This window comes from Marmota flaviventris, chromosome 7, assembly GCF_047511675.1.
Source record: "Marmota flaviventris isolate mMarFla1 chromosome 7, mMarFla1.hap1, whole genome shotgun sequence".
In the NCBI taxonomy this organism is placed as follows: domain Eukaryota; kingdom Metazoa; phylum Chordata; class Mammalia; order Rodentia; family Sciuridae; genus Marmota; species Marmota flaviventris.
Window position 1 is genome coordinate 7,123,146 of NC_092504.1, and position 18,383 is coordinate 7,141,528.

The 18,383-nt window shown below is 44.9% G+C and overlaps 1 protein-coding gene across 1 annotated transcript in view; it reads right to left on the bottom strand.

The window, feature by feature from the left end:
- The window catches only part of Clnk (cytokine dependent hematopoietic cell linker), a 169,013-nt gene that overhangs the window by 19,926 nt on the left and 130,704 nt on the right, over positions 1-18,383 (bottom strand). The window contains exons 10-16 of the mRNA XM_034635913.2: positions 17,944-17,969; positions 17,714-17,733; positions 17,012-17,125; positions 10,722-10,749; positions 7,478-7,496; positions 5,378-5,459; positions 2,250-2,290 (exon numbers count right to left, since the gene is read on the bottom strand). Of these exons, the coding sequence (XP_034491804.2) occupies positions 2,250-2,290; positions 5,378-5,459; positions 7,478-7,496; positions 10,722-10,749; positions 17,012-17,125; positions 17,714-17,733; positions 17,944-17,969 (330 nt within the window). The remainder of the gene's footprint in view (positions 1-2,249; positions 2,291-5,377; positions 5,460-7,477; positions 7,497-10,721; positions 10,750-17,011; positions 17,126-17,713; positions 17,734-17,943; positions 17,970-18,383) is intronic.

Genomic DNA, 18,383 nt, shown 5'->3' on the forward strand with positions numbered 1-18,383 from the left:
AAGTGATAAACAAAAGGGAAAACACATCTTCCACAATTCCATCTTCAGAGAATAATGCTGATACTATTTGGGGGGTATAAACAGGCTTTCCTAGACTCTCATCCAACATGCCAGATCATGTTTTTTTTTTTTTTTTTAATTTTATTTATTTTTTTATTCTGCACCCTGTTGGATGGTGGGTGGATCACTCTCTATGAAGTCTGGCTTGAACTCATTGATGAGAACAAGCATGTTTACCAGTGACTGAACTAAACTTTCCCAAAATTCTTGTCCCAGTTGTAAGACAAGGACAACAACCTCACGTCCACAGAGATGTAGATTTCACTGGTGTCTGTGAATGTCCACCCTTGAGATGTGTAAGCTGAAGCCGTGTGCTCGAGAGGCCCTGCTAGGCGGGGAGGGGAGTGTTTTCTGCACATCCAACCTTGCCAAGGACCAGCGACCCAGATGGGGTTTTTCCTCAGCAGAATGAACACACAGTGAGTTGGTGGAGAGTTTCACACGCACTTAAGCACAGGTCAGCAGGAGGGCTTCTGTTCTGCCTCCCTAGGACCTACCCCAATATTGGATATGAATCCAGGTCTGTTGACTGAAAGAGGAAACAGTGGAGGCTAAAGCATTTCCCCTGCTCAGTCCAGACTTCTTTAAAGAACCTTGCCTCCTCTGAGATGAGTTGAGAACTAACTACAAGATCCCAGTCCAATGATCTACCCACAGCTGGAGAAGGCCAGTCCCCTAACACTACCTTTTCATTCTTGTATTGGTTCTTACTTTGTATTATGCATGATTTAATTAATTAGTTAATTTATTATTTTGGTGCTGTGGATGAACTCAGGGGTGCTCTATCACTGAGACACATCCTCAGTCCTTTCTGTGTTTTCTTTTGAGACAGCTAGGTTGTTGAGGCTGGCTTTGAAATTGCAATCCTCCTGCCTCAGCATTCCAAATTGTTGGGATTATCAGCGTGTGCCACCAAACCTGGCATGGTTTTTCAAGCTAAGACTCTGGATTCCTCTCTAAGTCGTGGTTCTGCTTCATATCACTGCAACCCCCATTAGGGATGCCCTTCCTGGGCGGGCTCAGTCCCTGGACTTTCCCCCGAGACATGCCAATCTATTCGTCTTATACTGTTCCTGACAGTCAATCCCTGGGATTCCCAGGGATGACTCCATTGTGTTAATCACAGCTTTCTGTAGAGTAGGGGAAATGAGTTCATCTTGATCTTAGATTGGAAAAACGGAAGCCCAGATGGCGTAGAGCAGAAGTGAAAGGAGGAGACCAGAGAGGAAGCGGGAAGTCTACTGAGGTCAGTGGTAGAGAGAAAGAAGGGAATGCAGAAAAGCAGGCAGGGTCTAGAACACATCCACGGCCTGCTGTATCAAGCAGAGGGCTGTGTGTGTGTGTGTGTGTGTGTGTGTGTGTGTGTGGTGTGTACATCACATCCACAGGAATATGAATTACTTGAACTTTATGGATGGGGAGGTGAACTTGCTCAAAGGTGGCCCACTGTAGGAAGAGAGGCAGAACTGGACCAAGGTCAGCAGTGCCCCTCAGCTCCCCACTGTACCCCTGGGGTGAGCTTCCTGCAGCGTAATGCTGTTGTTGGAAGCGAAGAAAGAAAGGCGGAGGCACATGGAAGTTCTAGTTTGGGAAAAAGGATACTCATAATGTCAAAGCCCACCTCCAACTGTCACGGCTGCTGTGTCTGCGTGCTGTTCTGAACTTGTGCACGGGCCCTTGTGAGTTTTCTCTATACAATCGATCTGTCAGAGGGGTCAGTTGCATTTTTTCCCATTTTCTAGATTGCTTTTAGGTAAATGACTATCACACCCAAAGGACTGGGAAAATTATTCATCAAAATCAACTGTTGGAGAGGATGGGGGACTGTTGCTTTGATCCATCTGCCATGGACAATACATTTGAGGAAATTAAAGAGACACATGTTTGAAGGTCCAGCAACTTCTCTTTAAAAAAAAGAAATGATTCATCAATGAAGACATTTACAATAATGTTCATAACATAATGTTCATAAAAGGAAAACACTGGAAACGACTTCAGTGATTATACTTAATTATGAATTTAAATAGTTGTATTCATCCAATGAAATATTATCAGTCACTGAAAAGGAGCTGATCACATCTGTGCACGTGAGTTCAGTGACTGTGAGGTTCACAGAAGTTAATTCATGTGCAGGAATATCATAGTGCGATGCCTTACCTGCTTATTTCACAATCTTAAAGTGCGCTTACCTCTGTCTTGCAGATTGTTGTGGCTTCGCACAAATGAAGAGCTGGAGAAAATGATAGCATGTTAGACTTTCCTGTGGTGTTCACACTCCATCCAGGGGCAAGGTCAATGGTAATGGCTGAAACTGCATTAAAGCACTTCATATTTTACTGAATAGGCTAGAAGAATTGTTGGTTTTCTATGGCAACCAGAGGCTGGCTCTTCCCCTCCTCGTCCAAGGCCAGCAAATATGAGATATGAAATGCAAACACTGATCCGCAGAAGTTCTTCCCAGGTCACTGCAGTGAGCACACATCAGATTTTTTTTTTTTTTACTTTTTAAAGTCATGAGTTTGACTTGCCTTGTACTTAGTCATAGAAATTAATACTCGGCTGGTTGGGCTCCTATTCTATAGAAACTGCTCACCCACTGAGAGTCAGCTCTAGCTGGGAAGAAGAGTACAGAGGTCTCATTCCATCTTGAAATGTGAGCTGGGTGAGAAAACGATATTGACTATTATTGGGAGTTCCATAAAGAAAAAGGGATTAGAAGGCTGTGAGACCATCACAGTAGCAATATGCATTTCTAAACACAAGACAGAGGCTCTGAGGCAGCAGTTAGCGGCTTCCCTTAGCACCTTGCTCGAATTTTCCGGTTCATTTTGTTTGGTGGTCAGCATCGCGGATAGGAGCTCCAGGTGCTAAGACAGTTAAATCTGATTTCCTGGTATGCTCTCTGTTCCAAGGACTGAAAGAGCCTCTCGGTTAATTATCTGGAACTTGACCCTTTCCTAGCACCGACTGAAATCACCTGGGTATGGATCTGGGCTTTGTTACCCCCAGGGAAGCCCGCGGGGCCTGCCAGCTTGCTTTGTACAAGAAAATGCCAGCAGACCCTCCGGCCACCACAGTGTGCTGTACCAAGGGTCAGACTTCTGCCATCCAGGCTCTCCACTGTTGAAACCAGTGTCCCTCTATTAGGAGCCAGTGGACACTTCCGTTAAATGCCTGGGGAAATAACAAGCAGCCAGATTGTTCTAATTTTCCAGAATTTTTAGGAAATTTTGAAAGAGGAGGAATATCCTCTGAGGATATTCTAGGTCTTAAGTACAGACTGTATAAGGACAGAAGAAAAAAATCCCCAAATAACACAACTAAAACTAAGATAAAAGTCACGATTCTTTCATTTAACAAACACACGTTGAGCACTTTCTAGATGGGTGATGTGTTTGGCGACAGTAACATGAATGGACATGCTCTCTGCCCGGGGAGAGCTTGCCTCTTGCAGGGGAGACACACTTGCATCACAATCAGAGCACACCTGGTGCACACTGTGGAGAAGGTGAGCCCAGCACACGTCCCTGAGCAGTGAAAGGTCACTACCGGACAGCATTGCCCTGGAAGAGGGCCTGGGGATTCTGGGAGTCATCAGAAGCCTATCACAACAATACAGAGGGGAGCTGATGGCCCTGGTCTGCCTGCGAGAGCTGGGGAGGAAGGGGAGACATAGGGAGACTCAGACAGGTTGGAGTAGAATTTTGGGAGTTGGGAATGGATTGGATGGGAAGAGAGATAATGGGAAGAAAGTTCACCAGGACTGAGGCGAGAAAGTCTGCAGGAAGACATTGTTGGTTGGGACTGGGAGTAGAAATGAAGAGTTCCAACAGAATCTGCCGTGATGCTTGTGGACTATCTAAGGAACACTGATGTGCAGGTCTGGAGCCAGGAGAGGAGGCCTGGGCAGAAGCTGGAGGTAGGCGGATTATCAACATGGCTTGACACTGGGCACTGAGATGTCCTCTAGGGACAGAAAAGAGAGCCTCGGATAAACTGAGTAACACCAACATTTAGAGTCAGTTTGGGAAATAACTCTAAGAAAGGCAATTATGCCGGAATCAGGAGACTTTGTGAAATAGATTAAATAAGCAAATAAAGTAAGCCAAAACCTATCAACCAACTACAACAGGTATAAGTCTGAATGAAAGCTCATTATCCTTTCACCATAACGATACATTTTTCTCTTAGAAAGTTATGTGAAGGAAGGGTTTGATGTGTCACATCAGGGGTTTGAACAGCAAATGGCCTGGGAAGGGGGATAGAGCAATAGTCCCGGCACCCATGAGCTAAGGGGCGAGAACATGTTGGTAAAGGCACAAAGTCGGACAAGGCAAGGACATGACAGGGAGAAGGGAAGGGGCGTGTGGCGTCACGGCGTGTGGTGCCATGTGCAGGCCTGTCGACAGAACTGAGAGCTGGCGTTGACCAGGCTCTTGCTTCATGCCTGGTTCTGCTCAGAGCTTCCCGAGTGGGACAGAGATGCTGGCCAAGTCACACGGCTCACTGGTATGGCAGCAGGGGTCTCGCTCCTGTAGGTCCTGCTCAACCAGAGTTCTACTTGGCCCCGCTGAATAAAGGTAGAATAAAAGGCTAGCCCCAGCGAGCTCCCGATTCAGTCTGCTTCTAAGCTGGGGTGTGATGAGTGAAAGAGAGCTCCCATGTGGGAGAGGGTGGCGGGAAGCAGTGTGGGCAGTGAGGTGGCTTCCAGGCGTCCCGGAGCTGTGAGCAGCGTGTGCAGGGAGTGGCGGGAACCGAGGTGGGTCCCTGGCCAGGGTGGGATGGGGAGGTGGGCTCGCAGCAGCGACTTTGTGGAGGTCTTGGTTTTTGAACAAGCCACTATTAAGTTAAAGTGACTTGGTAATGAGTCATTCGCCAGAGAATTTGTGTCTTCAGCTCTTCAGTGGAATTGACAGCTGTCACAATAACTTGATCAGGCGATTGTCTAATTGGAAATGCATTTTTAACACTATGAAGTTCTGTTCCAAAGAGACTATTATTAGCTCTGATGTGAACACCAACTGAGAATAACTAGAAATGACCAACTTTTCCTCCAAGAGTGATTAGCCCCCATTCCAGTTAATCTGATCTAGTTAGTATTCAATTCTTTCCCCTGCCCTTCACTAACACATGGTCAGTCATAAATTAGAGAAAGAACAACATCATTAGATTCAATGATAGTTGGAGTTCACAGGTTACCCTCATGCCTCAACAATGCCATCAAAATCAAAAGCCAAGAAGCCTTGGTAGTCATTGTCCAAGAGAGCACCTTGCTACTCCCAAGCTGCAACCTGAGGGGGACTTTGTGACTCCTCACCTGGTCAGGGCAAGAGGAATCTTCCGCGTGTTTCGGCTCTGCGATGGCTGGGATGATGCTGGCCTCATCTTGTCATGGGAAACTGTAAAGGTGTGACATAATTTGGTCAGATTGCATGTTGATCAAGGACTGTTAGAAGCCAACTTGAATGTCCATAATTTCATGCAAATAATTTCTGATTATTATTACTGGGATGTCGATGTCATTGGAAACTCTACAACCCTCCCAGATCCTGGGGGTATCTTTTCTCTGAGACTATAAAAATTACATTGAGCATTTACAATTGGGAACACACATTACAAACTTCCTGGAAACACAGAGTACTGCCTTGGGAGATATTACAGGGATTATGTTACACCAGTTAGTTTAGAAGACTTGATTCTCATTCATTCACATCACTCTGCAAATATTTACTGAACAGCTTCTATAAGATAGGTCTTCTTCCAGAATCTGGGGTCACAGTGAGAAGGGAGAAGTGGTTATTACATTCCAAGGAACGGAGACAGGAACTAGGCATGCAATGCCTCAATGCTCGCATTTCACACAGTGTGACAGGAAGTAAGTAAAGCTCTACTTTGGATCCAGAGTGATTATGGGGCCCAAGCAGACCTTCTGAGAGATGAGCTCTGAGCTGAGCTCTTAGTGAGAAGAAAGTTAAACCAGAGGACTGCTCTGGGTAATGCAGGGGACAAGCAGCCCAGTGCCAGCACAAGACACCTGTATTCTCAGACCCTTCCTGCAAAAGGGAGGGGAGCTTCCAGGACTCTGGTGTCGACTGGCAGTTCCCAGGTAGTCACCACCACGGCTATATTTTCTCCTTGATCATCAACTTTTGAAAAGCTCTACAAACATACTCATTGGAGTTAGTTAGTAATTACATATGCCATTGGTGTTGCTGCTAATGATTTCCTTTTTATCATGGATGGAGTTAACTAGCCATCCAGAATTACCAAGAGCACAGACTACTCCTGAATATAAAATTCCGTGAACTTTCTCCCACTTGTGACTGTAGGTAATGAAGCCAGGGAAGCATGCAGACACTGATGGCACTGTTTTAGGATGTTACTCTGTTTTGTGTCCAAGGTTGGTCACAAACTAAAAATCTTTGATTGAACGACTGTGATTACTTGAAATGTGATTGGAGCTACTGACTGGTCCATTAATAACACATCCCAGAAATTCATTCTGTGCCATCAACAGCCACCCAGAGCTTCTGGCCCTCTTGAGCTGAACCATGTCACATTTTGTGCTGATGACCACTGGAGCCTGGTGCAACAACATCTGAATTTTGCATGTTGAAATTTACTGCGGGGAAGGACATGTTTTCAGTAAGTTTTAAAATTATTTGAAATTGTCCATGAAATCCCCATTGCTCCATCGGGGATCTGTGGGATGTCACAAAATCAGATAGGCCCCTCTTTGGGTTTAACTTCCTCAATATATACAGAAGAGCAGACTTGAGACCCCCAGAGGATGGGCACTTGTCTCTGGTTCCCTCTTTGGGCCAGAACATATTTTGCCTCTGAACATATTTTATCATTCAAAATGGATGGCATTTCAAACAAAGGTGGACATCAGGCACTGCCTGCTCCATATCCTGCCACTTAGTGGGTGTCAGAGTGCATGCTTCTCTGAAAATGTTGAAAGTGATCAAGGACTGTTAGAAGCTAACTCAAATGACCATATTTTCATGCAAATAATTTATGATTATTATTACTGGGATAATAGATGTCATTGGAAACTCTAATGTGTGTGTGTGAGTATGTGTGTGTGTGTGTGTGTGTGTGTGTGTGTGTGTGTGTGTGTTGTGGCAGGGACACCAAGGTCTCTTTGCCCAGTGGCAGGGGTGACAGTGTGACTCCTTTTGGTAACACCTGGGCTGAAGAAAGACCTCTGATTTAACCCAGATATAAATTTCCTTGCTTAGACCAGAGGACGCTGAGTGGACTGTGAGGTCCTAGAGCCCTCTGATCCCTTCACTATGTGCACGTATCCTTACATCCTGGGCTTCAGTTACAATGCTTGTAAATTATGACTAGAGATCTAGAAACAGCACATCCTAATGGCAGTAGGGAAAGAAAGTTAAGGTAAAGAATTTACCTTCTTCTGCTTCAAGGACCTGTATTAAAAAAAAAAACAAAAAACATTGAGTGACTTTCTGTGTTACAGAATTTAATATAATACTATATGTGCTTTTAAAAAAAAATTGGTTATAGTAGAATTTCAGGAAGAATTTGGTTAGCATAGATTTTTAAAAAAAATAGTAGAATTTTGAAAAAAAAAATTTGTTAGTATAGAGTTTTAAAAAATCCATAATTCTCCAAAAGACTGAACAAAAACCAATTGGAAAGTAATTTAACTGAACAAAAACCAATTTAATTTCAAGGGTCTTAGACATGCTTTATTCCTATTGCAACAATTGCCTCAATGAGACTATTTCCAAGAAATAACCTGAACTCTGGACCAAGCTCAGGTACAAGGTGTTCAGCCTCATGACTCACAGTGTCATACAGATAAATAAGAATGGTTAATTTTGGTGTGTTCCTTGCTTATTGAACTCTGATGAAGGCATTTGAAGTAGTGATGTAGGCTGGACTGGGGGGGCACTGGGAGCATGCCTTGGCGGAGCACTGGAGTCCAGGATAAAAACTAGGCCCCCCATGTATTTACATGCTAGTATGTCTTTAATGTACGTGTGTGGAGGCAAAAAACAGTTCAAAGAGATATAAAATACCTACAGAGATTGTGTTTCAGTGATGAGGCTATGAGTAATCTTTTCTGTATACTTCTGTTCTGAAATGTTTTTTTAAAAATAAGCAGAAGATACTTGCATTATTCTTTTTAAACACAGCCATTTATCTTCCCAAACATTTCCTTTCTCTTTCTTTCCTTAAAAGTGGCAGAGTTCCTGACTGTCCTTTGTTATGAAAATGTCCGCATTTATTGGACTGGTATCCCTCACCACAGTGAGCTCTTGAAGAAGCAAGAATCTTTACAGTAGAATCTGTATGATATTTGCTGAAGGGCATGTTTGACCACGAATAATTATGTTAAGTTTGGTTCAAGTATTGAGTCACCTGGAGACGACCTCAGGTGTCAGTTTCATAGGAACTTGTTTAACCTATGGGATGAGAAGGCCACTGGTGCTCCTATGAGGTTTGTGAACCTTTTGAAATAAAAGTGGTTTTCTTCTATAAATATGTGCATACATTTTTGGTGGAATGAGGAAGGTATATAACTCAGCATCAAATTATTAAAGGAATAATTTAATGTCCTTGAAGTAGAAAAAATGTAAAATGTCCTTGGCTTACAGACGAGATCCAAAGAGGTGATGCCATCTGCCCATGTTCCCACAGCCATCCTGCAGCTAAGCTGGCCCGAGCCCAGCTCTGCCAACTCACATTTGCTCCACAGATAGATAAGAAACCTGCAGCAACAGTTTGCTCACAGGGGCATCCTATGTCTTGTCTGAAGCCAGCAAACAGAACTTTTGTTTTAAAGACCATGGTGCCCCTAGGGTTCTGGAAGGAGGACAAACTGTTCATTAGGAGAGCAAATCAAAGCAAATCCATGGCCAAGTACAAAGGGCCACGAATGCATTCTAACCAGTGGTTTAGAAGGCTCCCCGTGAGGCCTCCCCAGGACTTTGAACCTGGCAGTTCCCAGTGCTCACTCAGAGGCAGGAGCTCTAGGGCTGTCAAAGGAGAGGAAGGCAGAAGGTACGAGCAGAGGAGGAGCTTCCTCTGGGGGAGCAGTTGTTTTATCTCATTGAGACCCAGCCAACTTTTTGCTTGAGGGCTCTGAATTTAAAATCAATGCAGTTAGAAAAGTGCAGTATCTCTTGTTTTTCTACTTCAACTTTTTTGTTGTTAGAAAATCAACATATTCAAGTGAGAGAGAAATGTCACCTCCTGCTGTCCATCCTTCTTCCCTCTTGCTCCCTCCTCTCCTTTCCCTCCCTCCCTCCCTCCCTTCCTTCCTTCTTTTCCTTCTTCCTTCCTTAGTATCTCCTTCCTCTCTTTTCTTTTTACTTTAACTCAGGCTGTCCCTCTAATTTTTAAGGCGGAGAGTCAGGACTCTGAGGAGCAGACCTGCGCTTGGCGATTTCAGGGACTGGCCTGTCTTCTGCCAGCTGTGGACACTGGCAGTTTGTCACCCCTCTGTCTTCATGTTTTCTTTCAGGGCTTTGTAGGGATGAGGTGAGACTATGAGTCTCTATTCACTTTGAAAACTACAGAGGGCCGTGTGCATCTGAGTCAGCACATCATTTCTGCTGAAATATATTTTACTTTGCAAGACATAATTAAGCAATCACTCCATGTGCACACACACGTGGCATTTGCCTCCTGAATGGGCTTTTGCAATGGAGAAATGACCTTGAATCTCAGCCTAGACAAACAATGCAGAAGCAGGTTGGCAAAACTTATGCAAGAATGAGTATTTCTATTAGATCCTGTTCTTCAGAGGACACTGTCTTCCAACAGAAGCCAGCCAAAGAGGCAAGGAGAACCAACAGCTCTGCACACTTCCTGCTGCCTCCCCATTTCCTTCTTGCTCGCTGGTGATTGGAGGGGGGGGCACATGTCCTGTCAGACTGATCTTTGCGTTATAGACTTGAAGTCATCTCGATGGCAGCCAGCCTCTACTTGAGGCACAGAAACCCAATCTAGAGGCAGAGTTCTGGGTTCAGGCACCTTAGATGTGTAGGGTCCCCCAGCAAGAGCACCGTGACCTGCTGCTCCTCCTCAGGGGTGCTCAGGAACTCCCATGACTCAACTACTTGTTGAGCCTCTACTGCCCCTGGGCCATTTGTGTATTTACTTTGACTTTATCACAACTCTGCACAGAAATGTGTCCCTCTCTTCCTGGTGTGTAGGGCACTTGCCAAACTTCATAAACCCTAGCAGGGGGCAGAGCAGGGTTCACACCTAGATTGGTGAGGCTCTGAATCTCATCTGTCTTCCTCTCTGCAGTCCTGTTTTCCCTGTGAAGATCAAGCGGCGTAGAGCCTACAGCTGCCAACACCTCGTTTCTGTGCAGTGGAGGTTGGAAGCCAGGAGGCAGGTTTCGTGGTTTCCCCTGTGGGAAGGGGGCATGTCCCCACTGCATCCGTCAACACTGAATGACCATGGGGTAGAGAAGGGTCTGCTTCTACCCTCTGGATCATAACCTGTTTAACTTAGGTTTCTCATCTTTAAAGCAGGGGCCGGGGGGATCATTCATTCTGAGCATGGCTACCACAAGAACAAAGTATGATAAGGTACCCAGAGAGAATGTTGCTCATTGTAGACACCTCATGCACACGAATTCCCTTTTTGTTTCCCAGGACAAAATGGCTACTTACCCCACTTAAGTCCTTTAAGCTTATCTGTCTGTATGAAAAAGAAAAATGGTGTTAATAAAAAACAATTCATAATGGCCATGATAGAGTCATCCTGAGCCCTTATAAAACTCTGTCATTGACAAATTAACAGCCCGTAGTCCAGTGTGATATTTATCACTCTTCTATAAATCTAAAGCAGGTTATTTTTTTCTCATAATTTTCTGAGGAAAAAAAGAGAAGCCAATATAAAAGGTGGTGACTGCAAGGACACAAATATACTTGCTTCTCATTTTAGGAGAATTTAAATAACGTTGTCATTTCTCCTGACATTTGATTCCCATGTCAGATTTCATGAGCACAGTCAGACCTATTGTCAGGTAGATTTTTAAAGCTCTCAGTTTTTTTTTCTCCTCTGAGAAAATGTAAAAGGGTTTAAATATGAAGCTGTCAGGTAGAGTGGCAGCCCAGGAAGGTGTGTGTAAAAGAAAGATTACTGACAATGAAAGGGAGCCTGAGTCAGGAAAAGAATCATGAGACTGAGAGGAAAAGGGAAAGAATCCAATGAAGAATCCTACTCTGTGGACACTGGCCGAGTCTCAGCAATCATCTCCCAGATGTTCATTATATTGGAAAGTCAACTTCTCCAAACCTCATTTTCTCGTGTGCAAAATGCCAACAAGCGTCCTCATTTTGGAGGGTTATTGTGAGAACTGCTAGAGATAATAAGAAAAATGGGGCATTCAGTGTAGAATGTGGCCAAACTCCCCATGGGAACTAAGGATGTGGGCTGCGGGTGCCCGTCCCAGCTATCATATCCATCAATGAAAGGCCAGGAACTGAAGGATGCTGGGGGTTAAAGACTGCCGCGCCAACCTCACAGGCGCTGTGGATCCAAAGCTTTCTGGGTCTCTCTGTCTTGGGCAAAATGGCCCCAGAGCACATGGATCTCAGATACTTTCTGGTCTCAAATTTCCAAGCTAGGGCAACTGTCCTTGGGTTCCACAGCTTTTAACAATCATCTCAGCCCATCGGAGACAGATACCACCTCTGCACCTCCCTTGCCTTTTAGTTAGGAGGTAAGAAGTAAAAGATATAGTCAGAAGCAACCAAGTAGAACAAACACCTGTACTATTAATTATTTTGCAGTTAAATTGAGACTAATCTCTGTATTCTTAATGTTTAAGAGACTCTGGCATAGTAGGGGTGTTGATGGACTGACTATGTGGCTTCAATTTAAACATGTATAATCGATTTTGGACTTTCAATTTTAAGTTACAATAGTCAAGACACATTTTGACTCCATTTGAAAAGCATTTGAATCAACTCCATTTGTAAAGCATTTACACTGTGCACGAGAAATTGATTTTTTTCTGTATTTATCTCTCTCTATACATTAACTTGATGTGATTTACAAAAATTGTTAAAGTTTGGTTGCTAGAATTTAAAACTACCTTGTCAGTAATAGAAGTACTTAAAAATCAGGTATGCTCAATTTATAAAGACATTTCAGATATTTAAGTAGATTTAACTGAGTTTATAAGTTACTACTGTCTAAGATGCCCTAAACTATCTTGCTTGAGTTAGTTCACATTTATAGAACAAGCAGAATGACTGTGTTTCTCTTCTCATAAAATAACTCAATTTATAAATAGAGCAATGAATTTTACAGATTGAAACTTGAGGCTTCAGGAAAGGTAGATTTTGGAATGTGTCATTTTAACAAGCTGAATTTTAAGACAATGTGGGGACTCTAAGAAGCCTCTTCTTTGCATAGCAGGGTGAGGCCCTCTGGCCTCTGAACATTTGATCCTTCCCAGGCCCACGTGGAGTCAGAGGGAGCCTCTCTGACCTCCTTGGTTTGTCCATGGAGATGGTCAAGGACACATGACCATTAACTACTTGGAAAAAGAGTTCTCACATTATTTCCTTTGCATAATGTGTGCTTAGTATAAATTTAAGGATAGTATCATTTACTATAATTGTGGACCTTCTTGAACATCTTTTAGTTTAAAATGAATTGGATTTGAATCCTTTCTTTGTCATCTATGGGCTCTGTCACCCCTGATAAGTTCAGTTCCCTCTCTGAAACTTAGTTTTCCCATCTACGAAATGGACAAATCCAGCCAGTTATGGAACAGCCTGGCTAATATAGACAAAAGACTCCATGCTGGACCTGATGGGCAGGTAGATGCAGGAAATGTTGTTGGTTGCTCTCATTATCACTCCAGATGAGTTTATGCGGTGCATGGCCACAGTGTTAAAATTGCGGTGGATCCATAGTTGTGAAGTCCCTCTCTTTTTAATTCCCTTTCAGAGGACTTCCAGGAGAGGACTTCCACTGGAATCTTACCCAGTGGTAAGATTTCCTAAGCACTAATCTAACATTTGCGTCTCATTTCTTTTAATAGAAATTTCCCCAGGGTCAAAGTTTGGGTCTGGAACTGCTGTGCTGCAATTATATATGGTCATAAGTCTCTGTTTGAATTAAATTTACTTAAGTGAAGAAAAAATGAACTAGGGAAAGAAATATTAAATAGGTAGATATTGGAACAATAATAATCGTGGTGCAGAAATGGTTGAGGACATCCCACCCATCCAAACTTCAAAGACCTCAAGTTAGTTGCCAATGAATGATCTAAATGACATTTCTGTGAACTGAAGTGCTTCCATTCAGCTATTGTTTAGTGAAGCCAAGATTTAGCTTTAAAAAAGAGAATGGCAGAGCTGGTGGGGACAAACAGGGGCTGAAAGACAATAGCTGGAACCAGAGCCGCCATTCAGGGCAGCGTGGTAATCATGGGCTGCAGCTGCCACAGCCAGGCTGTCCACAATCCAGGCCGCTGAGGGCCAGCTGCACATCACGGTCCCTGCCTGGGGGGGCGACACATCCCCAGTGCCTGACAGAGCAGCTGCTGGGAAGGGGAGGGGTGCATTTTCCCAGCCTCACTGGGTTGTTTACATGTGACCTGGGTCACCACTAAGGCTGCCTGACCACCCATGTGGACCCTGCTGGAGTGCAGTGGAAATCACAGCTCTCCTCCTCAGCAAATGCTCCTCTGCCGGTGGCATTCCCAGGGCCCCGAAAGACGCTGCATGCCTCTGTCCCTCAGAAGCCACTTGCCATCCTGTGGCTTTGACTGAGTTACCTCACCTCTCTGACACCTGGTGACGTGATGGGCACCGTTACCGAGCACCTACGTACCATCGTAGCCTTGGGATACCGTACTTTACAGGGCGGCTGGAGGAGGTGATAGGACAAAATGCCATCCCTCCCTGGAGCCGTTTGTAGCAGAGAGATCCAGCCCAGTTCTCAACAGGCCCCCAAATGATGGAATGCATGTGAATTGCAACTACCCAGAGACACAAGTGCCAACTTTCCGAGAGACCAACACCACGTGGTTTCAATGGTGGCATTGTGGACTGGTGTGGTTGCAGGGGGACACTACAGTGACGGAGGGTGCCTGATGTCAGATATTGGAAACCTGGGCATAGACAATCCTCGGAGGTCTTAAAGAACTTTCTGGAATTATGCAGCCAGAAGTGGCTCAGGTGAAATCCAAACCCAGTTCTTCTGGGGCCCAAGATCCTATTCTTTCCAGCACAAAGAAGCAAAAAAAAAAAAAAAAAAAAAAAAAGACCAAAGCCCCTTCTTCACATCAAATAACCTCAGCACATACGGTATTTATCAGTCCCATTTCCTGTGTCCTGACTTCTCTGTGGTCTGACCAGTTCTTAACATTTTGACCAAGAGTTTTTGGATGGTTCATTTTGTATTTCCAATTCTGATGACACCATGCATAGGTCTGAGGGTCTACTGCCTCTCTGCCTCTCACTCTGAAAGTGAAAATCCAAATGGAGCAACTTTGCCAACTCCTGCTCTGGTTAGGTGCCCTTGGAAGCTGCAGCAGGAGATACATATTTGTCAGACACTCATGGCAATGTGTCAGTCACTGCCAGGAAGCATGGATACCTAAATGAGCTAGCCTTTCCCTTTGGAGTGGAGGGCTAGGTTAGAATCTCAGGGCATTATAAGGGGTGAGAAGGGCATGCACAGAAAGGGGCTCAAGGTCATAAGCATGCAGTAACTGTCACAGATATGTGCTGTTGATGGGATCATCCCATTGGATCCTCACGTTAGCCCACAAGGCAGGTGGTGGACATTGATACTTTTCTTTCTTCCTGAGAAAAGCCTTGGCTTAAAAAAGTCTGTACCTTAGTTTTCAGGGTGTCCTGAGGCAGGGTCTCTTTGCCAGTGCACAGAACTTCCCTGGCCTCCTGCTCCTGTTCAGGGCTCCCCGGCATACAGTGGGGTGCTCAGCAGCCACTCTGTTCTTCTCATCGCATGCCAGCACCATCCCTCCACCCACCCACCCACCCACCCACCAACCAACCAACCAACCAAACAACCAAACAACCAAACAACCAGCCAACCAACCAACCAAACAACCAACCAACCAACCAAACAACAAAACAACCAACCAACCAACCATCCAACCAAACAACCAAACAACCAACCAACCAACCAACCAAACAACCAACCAACCAACCAACCAACCAACCAGCCAACCAACCAACCAAACAACCAACCAACCAAACAACCAAACAACCAACCAACCAACCATCCAACCAACCAACCAAACAACCAACCAACCAAACAACCAAACAACCAACCAACCAACCAACCAACCAACCAACCAAACAACCAAACAACCAACCAAACAACAAAACAACCAACCAACCAACCATCCAACCAAACAACCAAACAACCAACCAACCAACCAACCAAACAACAAAACAACCAACCAACCAACCATCCAACCAAACAACCAAACAACCAACCAACCAACCAACCAACCAAACAACCAGCCAACCAACCAACCAACCAACCAACCAACCAAACAAACAACCAAACAACCAACCAACCAACCATCCAACCAAACAACCAACCAACCAACCAACCAACCAACCAAACAACCAACCAACCAACCAACCAAACAACCAAACAACCAAACAACCAAACAACCAACCAACCAACCATCCAACCAAACAACCAACCAACCAACCAAACAACAAAACAACCAACCAACCAACCATCCAACCAAACAACCAAACAACCAACCAACCAACCAACCAAACAACCAACCAACCAACCAAACAACCAGCCAACCAACCAACCAAACAACCAACCAACCAACCATCCAACCAAACAACCAACCAACCAAACAAACAACCAAACAACCAACCAACCAACCATCCAACCAAACAACCAAACAACCAACCAACCAAACAACCAAACAACCAACCAACCAACCAACCAAGTCTTCACAGCCCCACATTCTCCAGACTGTCCCCCGGGGGAAGGAGGGACAAAGCTGCCTCCAGCTGAGAACCGCTCCCCGCAGGCATAAGCAGCACGACCTCAATGTCAACGCAGCAGTTTGACTGCAGATGTGAGACCCCATGCCATTTCCCACAGACCAGAAGGACATGCCTTGGAACAGAGGGTGCTTCTTGGAAGAAGTCTGTTACGTGGGACTGTAAAGGATGCAAAGATGAGACCTTCACCAGACAGCTGGGGGGCAATGGCATTGGTCATTTGTGTCCCCATCAGAACCCGCGCTGCATGGGATCCCCACAGAAGCTCAGAATGGGCCTGATGTCCTCAATTCCTGGGACGATTCCTGAGATATGTTTCCTGGAGAAGCCGTCTAGAGAAGTCATGCCCTGGGCCTCACCTGCTACTGTAATCTGCAGTCACAAAGCAGAGAGAAGGGAGGGAGGGGCGCAGCTTCAGCGCTGACTTCCCAAAGAAGGCAATTTTGGCCTTCTTTGTTTGTTGGTTTAGCCACATTTTATGATCAGCATCAGCTGCCGAGTGCCCCGCATGTTTGGGACTGTAGATCATCATTAGCCCTTAATTCCAGAGGTTTGGCTTTCATATATTTGTCAAAAATGGCAGGAGCGTTTTTGACAGGAGGGGTTTAAATCATGGTGCTACTTCCCCAGCCTGAGTGTTTGGTCCTGGATAGTCAGAACCCCCTTTTGATTTTTACGTACAGTGCCCTGAATTCCTCCTGGCGTGTGACATTTTCTTTAACAAATTCAGGCCTCAAGGGAGCAGTTCTTTCAATAGCTGATTTGATTACAGAGAGGCTGTGCTTTCTGTAAACAATCAAACCACAGGCTTCTAAAACCCTTCCCTCTGGGTGACCTTGGCCCCCTCGCCTTGGGGCAGTGCCTTTAGAGCAGACCCCTTCCCTGCCCACCACTCTTCCTGGTCATTCCACCTGCAGCAAGAATAAGGCTCTCACCTGAGCCCTCCCTGGGCTTCTGGAGAGGTGTGTCTCTGGGGGAGAGGTGCACTGTTCTCTGGTGCCGGTGCCGGGGGCAGGGGCTGGTGCTGCTTCGGGAGAGTGGCGGGAGGCCTGGGTGAAGATCACAGGGTGAAGACCACAGTGGGGCCTGAGCCCGCCTGCAGCTCGGGAAGCTCCTCACCCTGCCTCCTGCATCCTCAGCCCGACCCATTCCACGTTCCACGTAGCTCCAAATGTCAGTGTGATCATTCTTCTAAGGAGTCTAAATCTACTTCCTGTAACCTGCCCTTTGATCGGTTGCTGTTTCCCACAGCATGTGATGTGCTTTTCTCCAGGGCATCATGTACTTTTCAAAATGAAATGCTGCCTGTTTAGTGTTAGGAATCCTGGGGAAAGAAGAACAAAGGCCTCCGTCTCTCCCAGACTGGAAGACCTGAGTTAACAGGGAAGGGTTTTAAGGTCAACGAATGCCCCCTCACCCAGTTTATGTACTCATTGATTCATTGATTCATAAAGTGTGTCGGGCCCTTTGGTAGATGCTGGAGATGCAGAGAGGAAAAGACACAGTGTTGACTGCAAGATGCTTCCCTGTGGGAGGGAGGAGAGGGAGGTGGAGAAACCATGGCCAGAGACGGCCACCAATGCTGCAGAGCCGCACAGGCCCAGGGAAGCAACAAAAAACGATTTTCAATGTCTTACCTAGGAGGCGGCAAAGGAGTCTGTGAAATGAAGGAGAATTGGAAATTACATTTGTTGTTCTTTGCGAAGCTCCAAGGGGTGAATTTTTTTTTTTGTTTATGATTAGAAATTACAAATAATGACCAAACTCCTAGAACATATTTTTCAAGTAATATCTTAAGCTTCTATGTGGTACATATTTCTATACTTAAAAAAAAGGGAAACGAATATATTTTAATGACTTGACTTACCTTGTTTCCCTTTATGGATTTGTTCTCTAAAACACAAGAAGAAAATGCAGTGAATTTATAGAAAACATTGTCAAGTGCTATTCTCACATAGGCTTAAGCGGAAATCATTCCTATTTTAAATACTGTTGATGATAACATTGATTAATAGTTGCTGAGATCTTAGTAGGTGCTTGGCATGATGCTAAGCGCTATACTTCTGTGGTCTTATTAAATCTCACCTTCACTGAAGAAAAAGAGGTGTTGGGAAGTTAACTATCCCATCCACAGTCACCCAGTCACCCAGCTAATATATGGCAGAATGATCGTGGGGTGACCCAGAACCTCCTATTCCTGGTTGGAATTACCATTCCTTACATTCATATCTATACTGTGAGTGTGTGTGTGTAGTTTTACACATATGTGTATAATTAATTTGAGTTTCTTTCTTGTAACTTCATGGA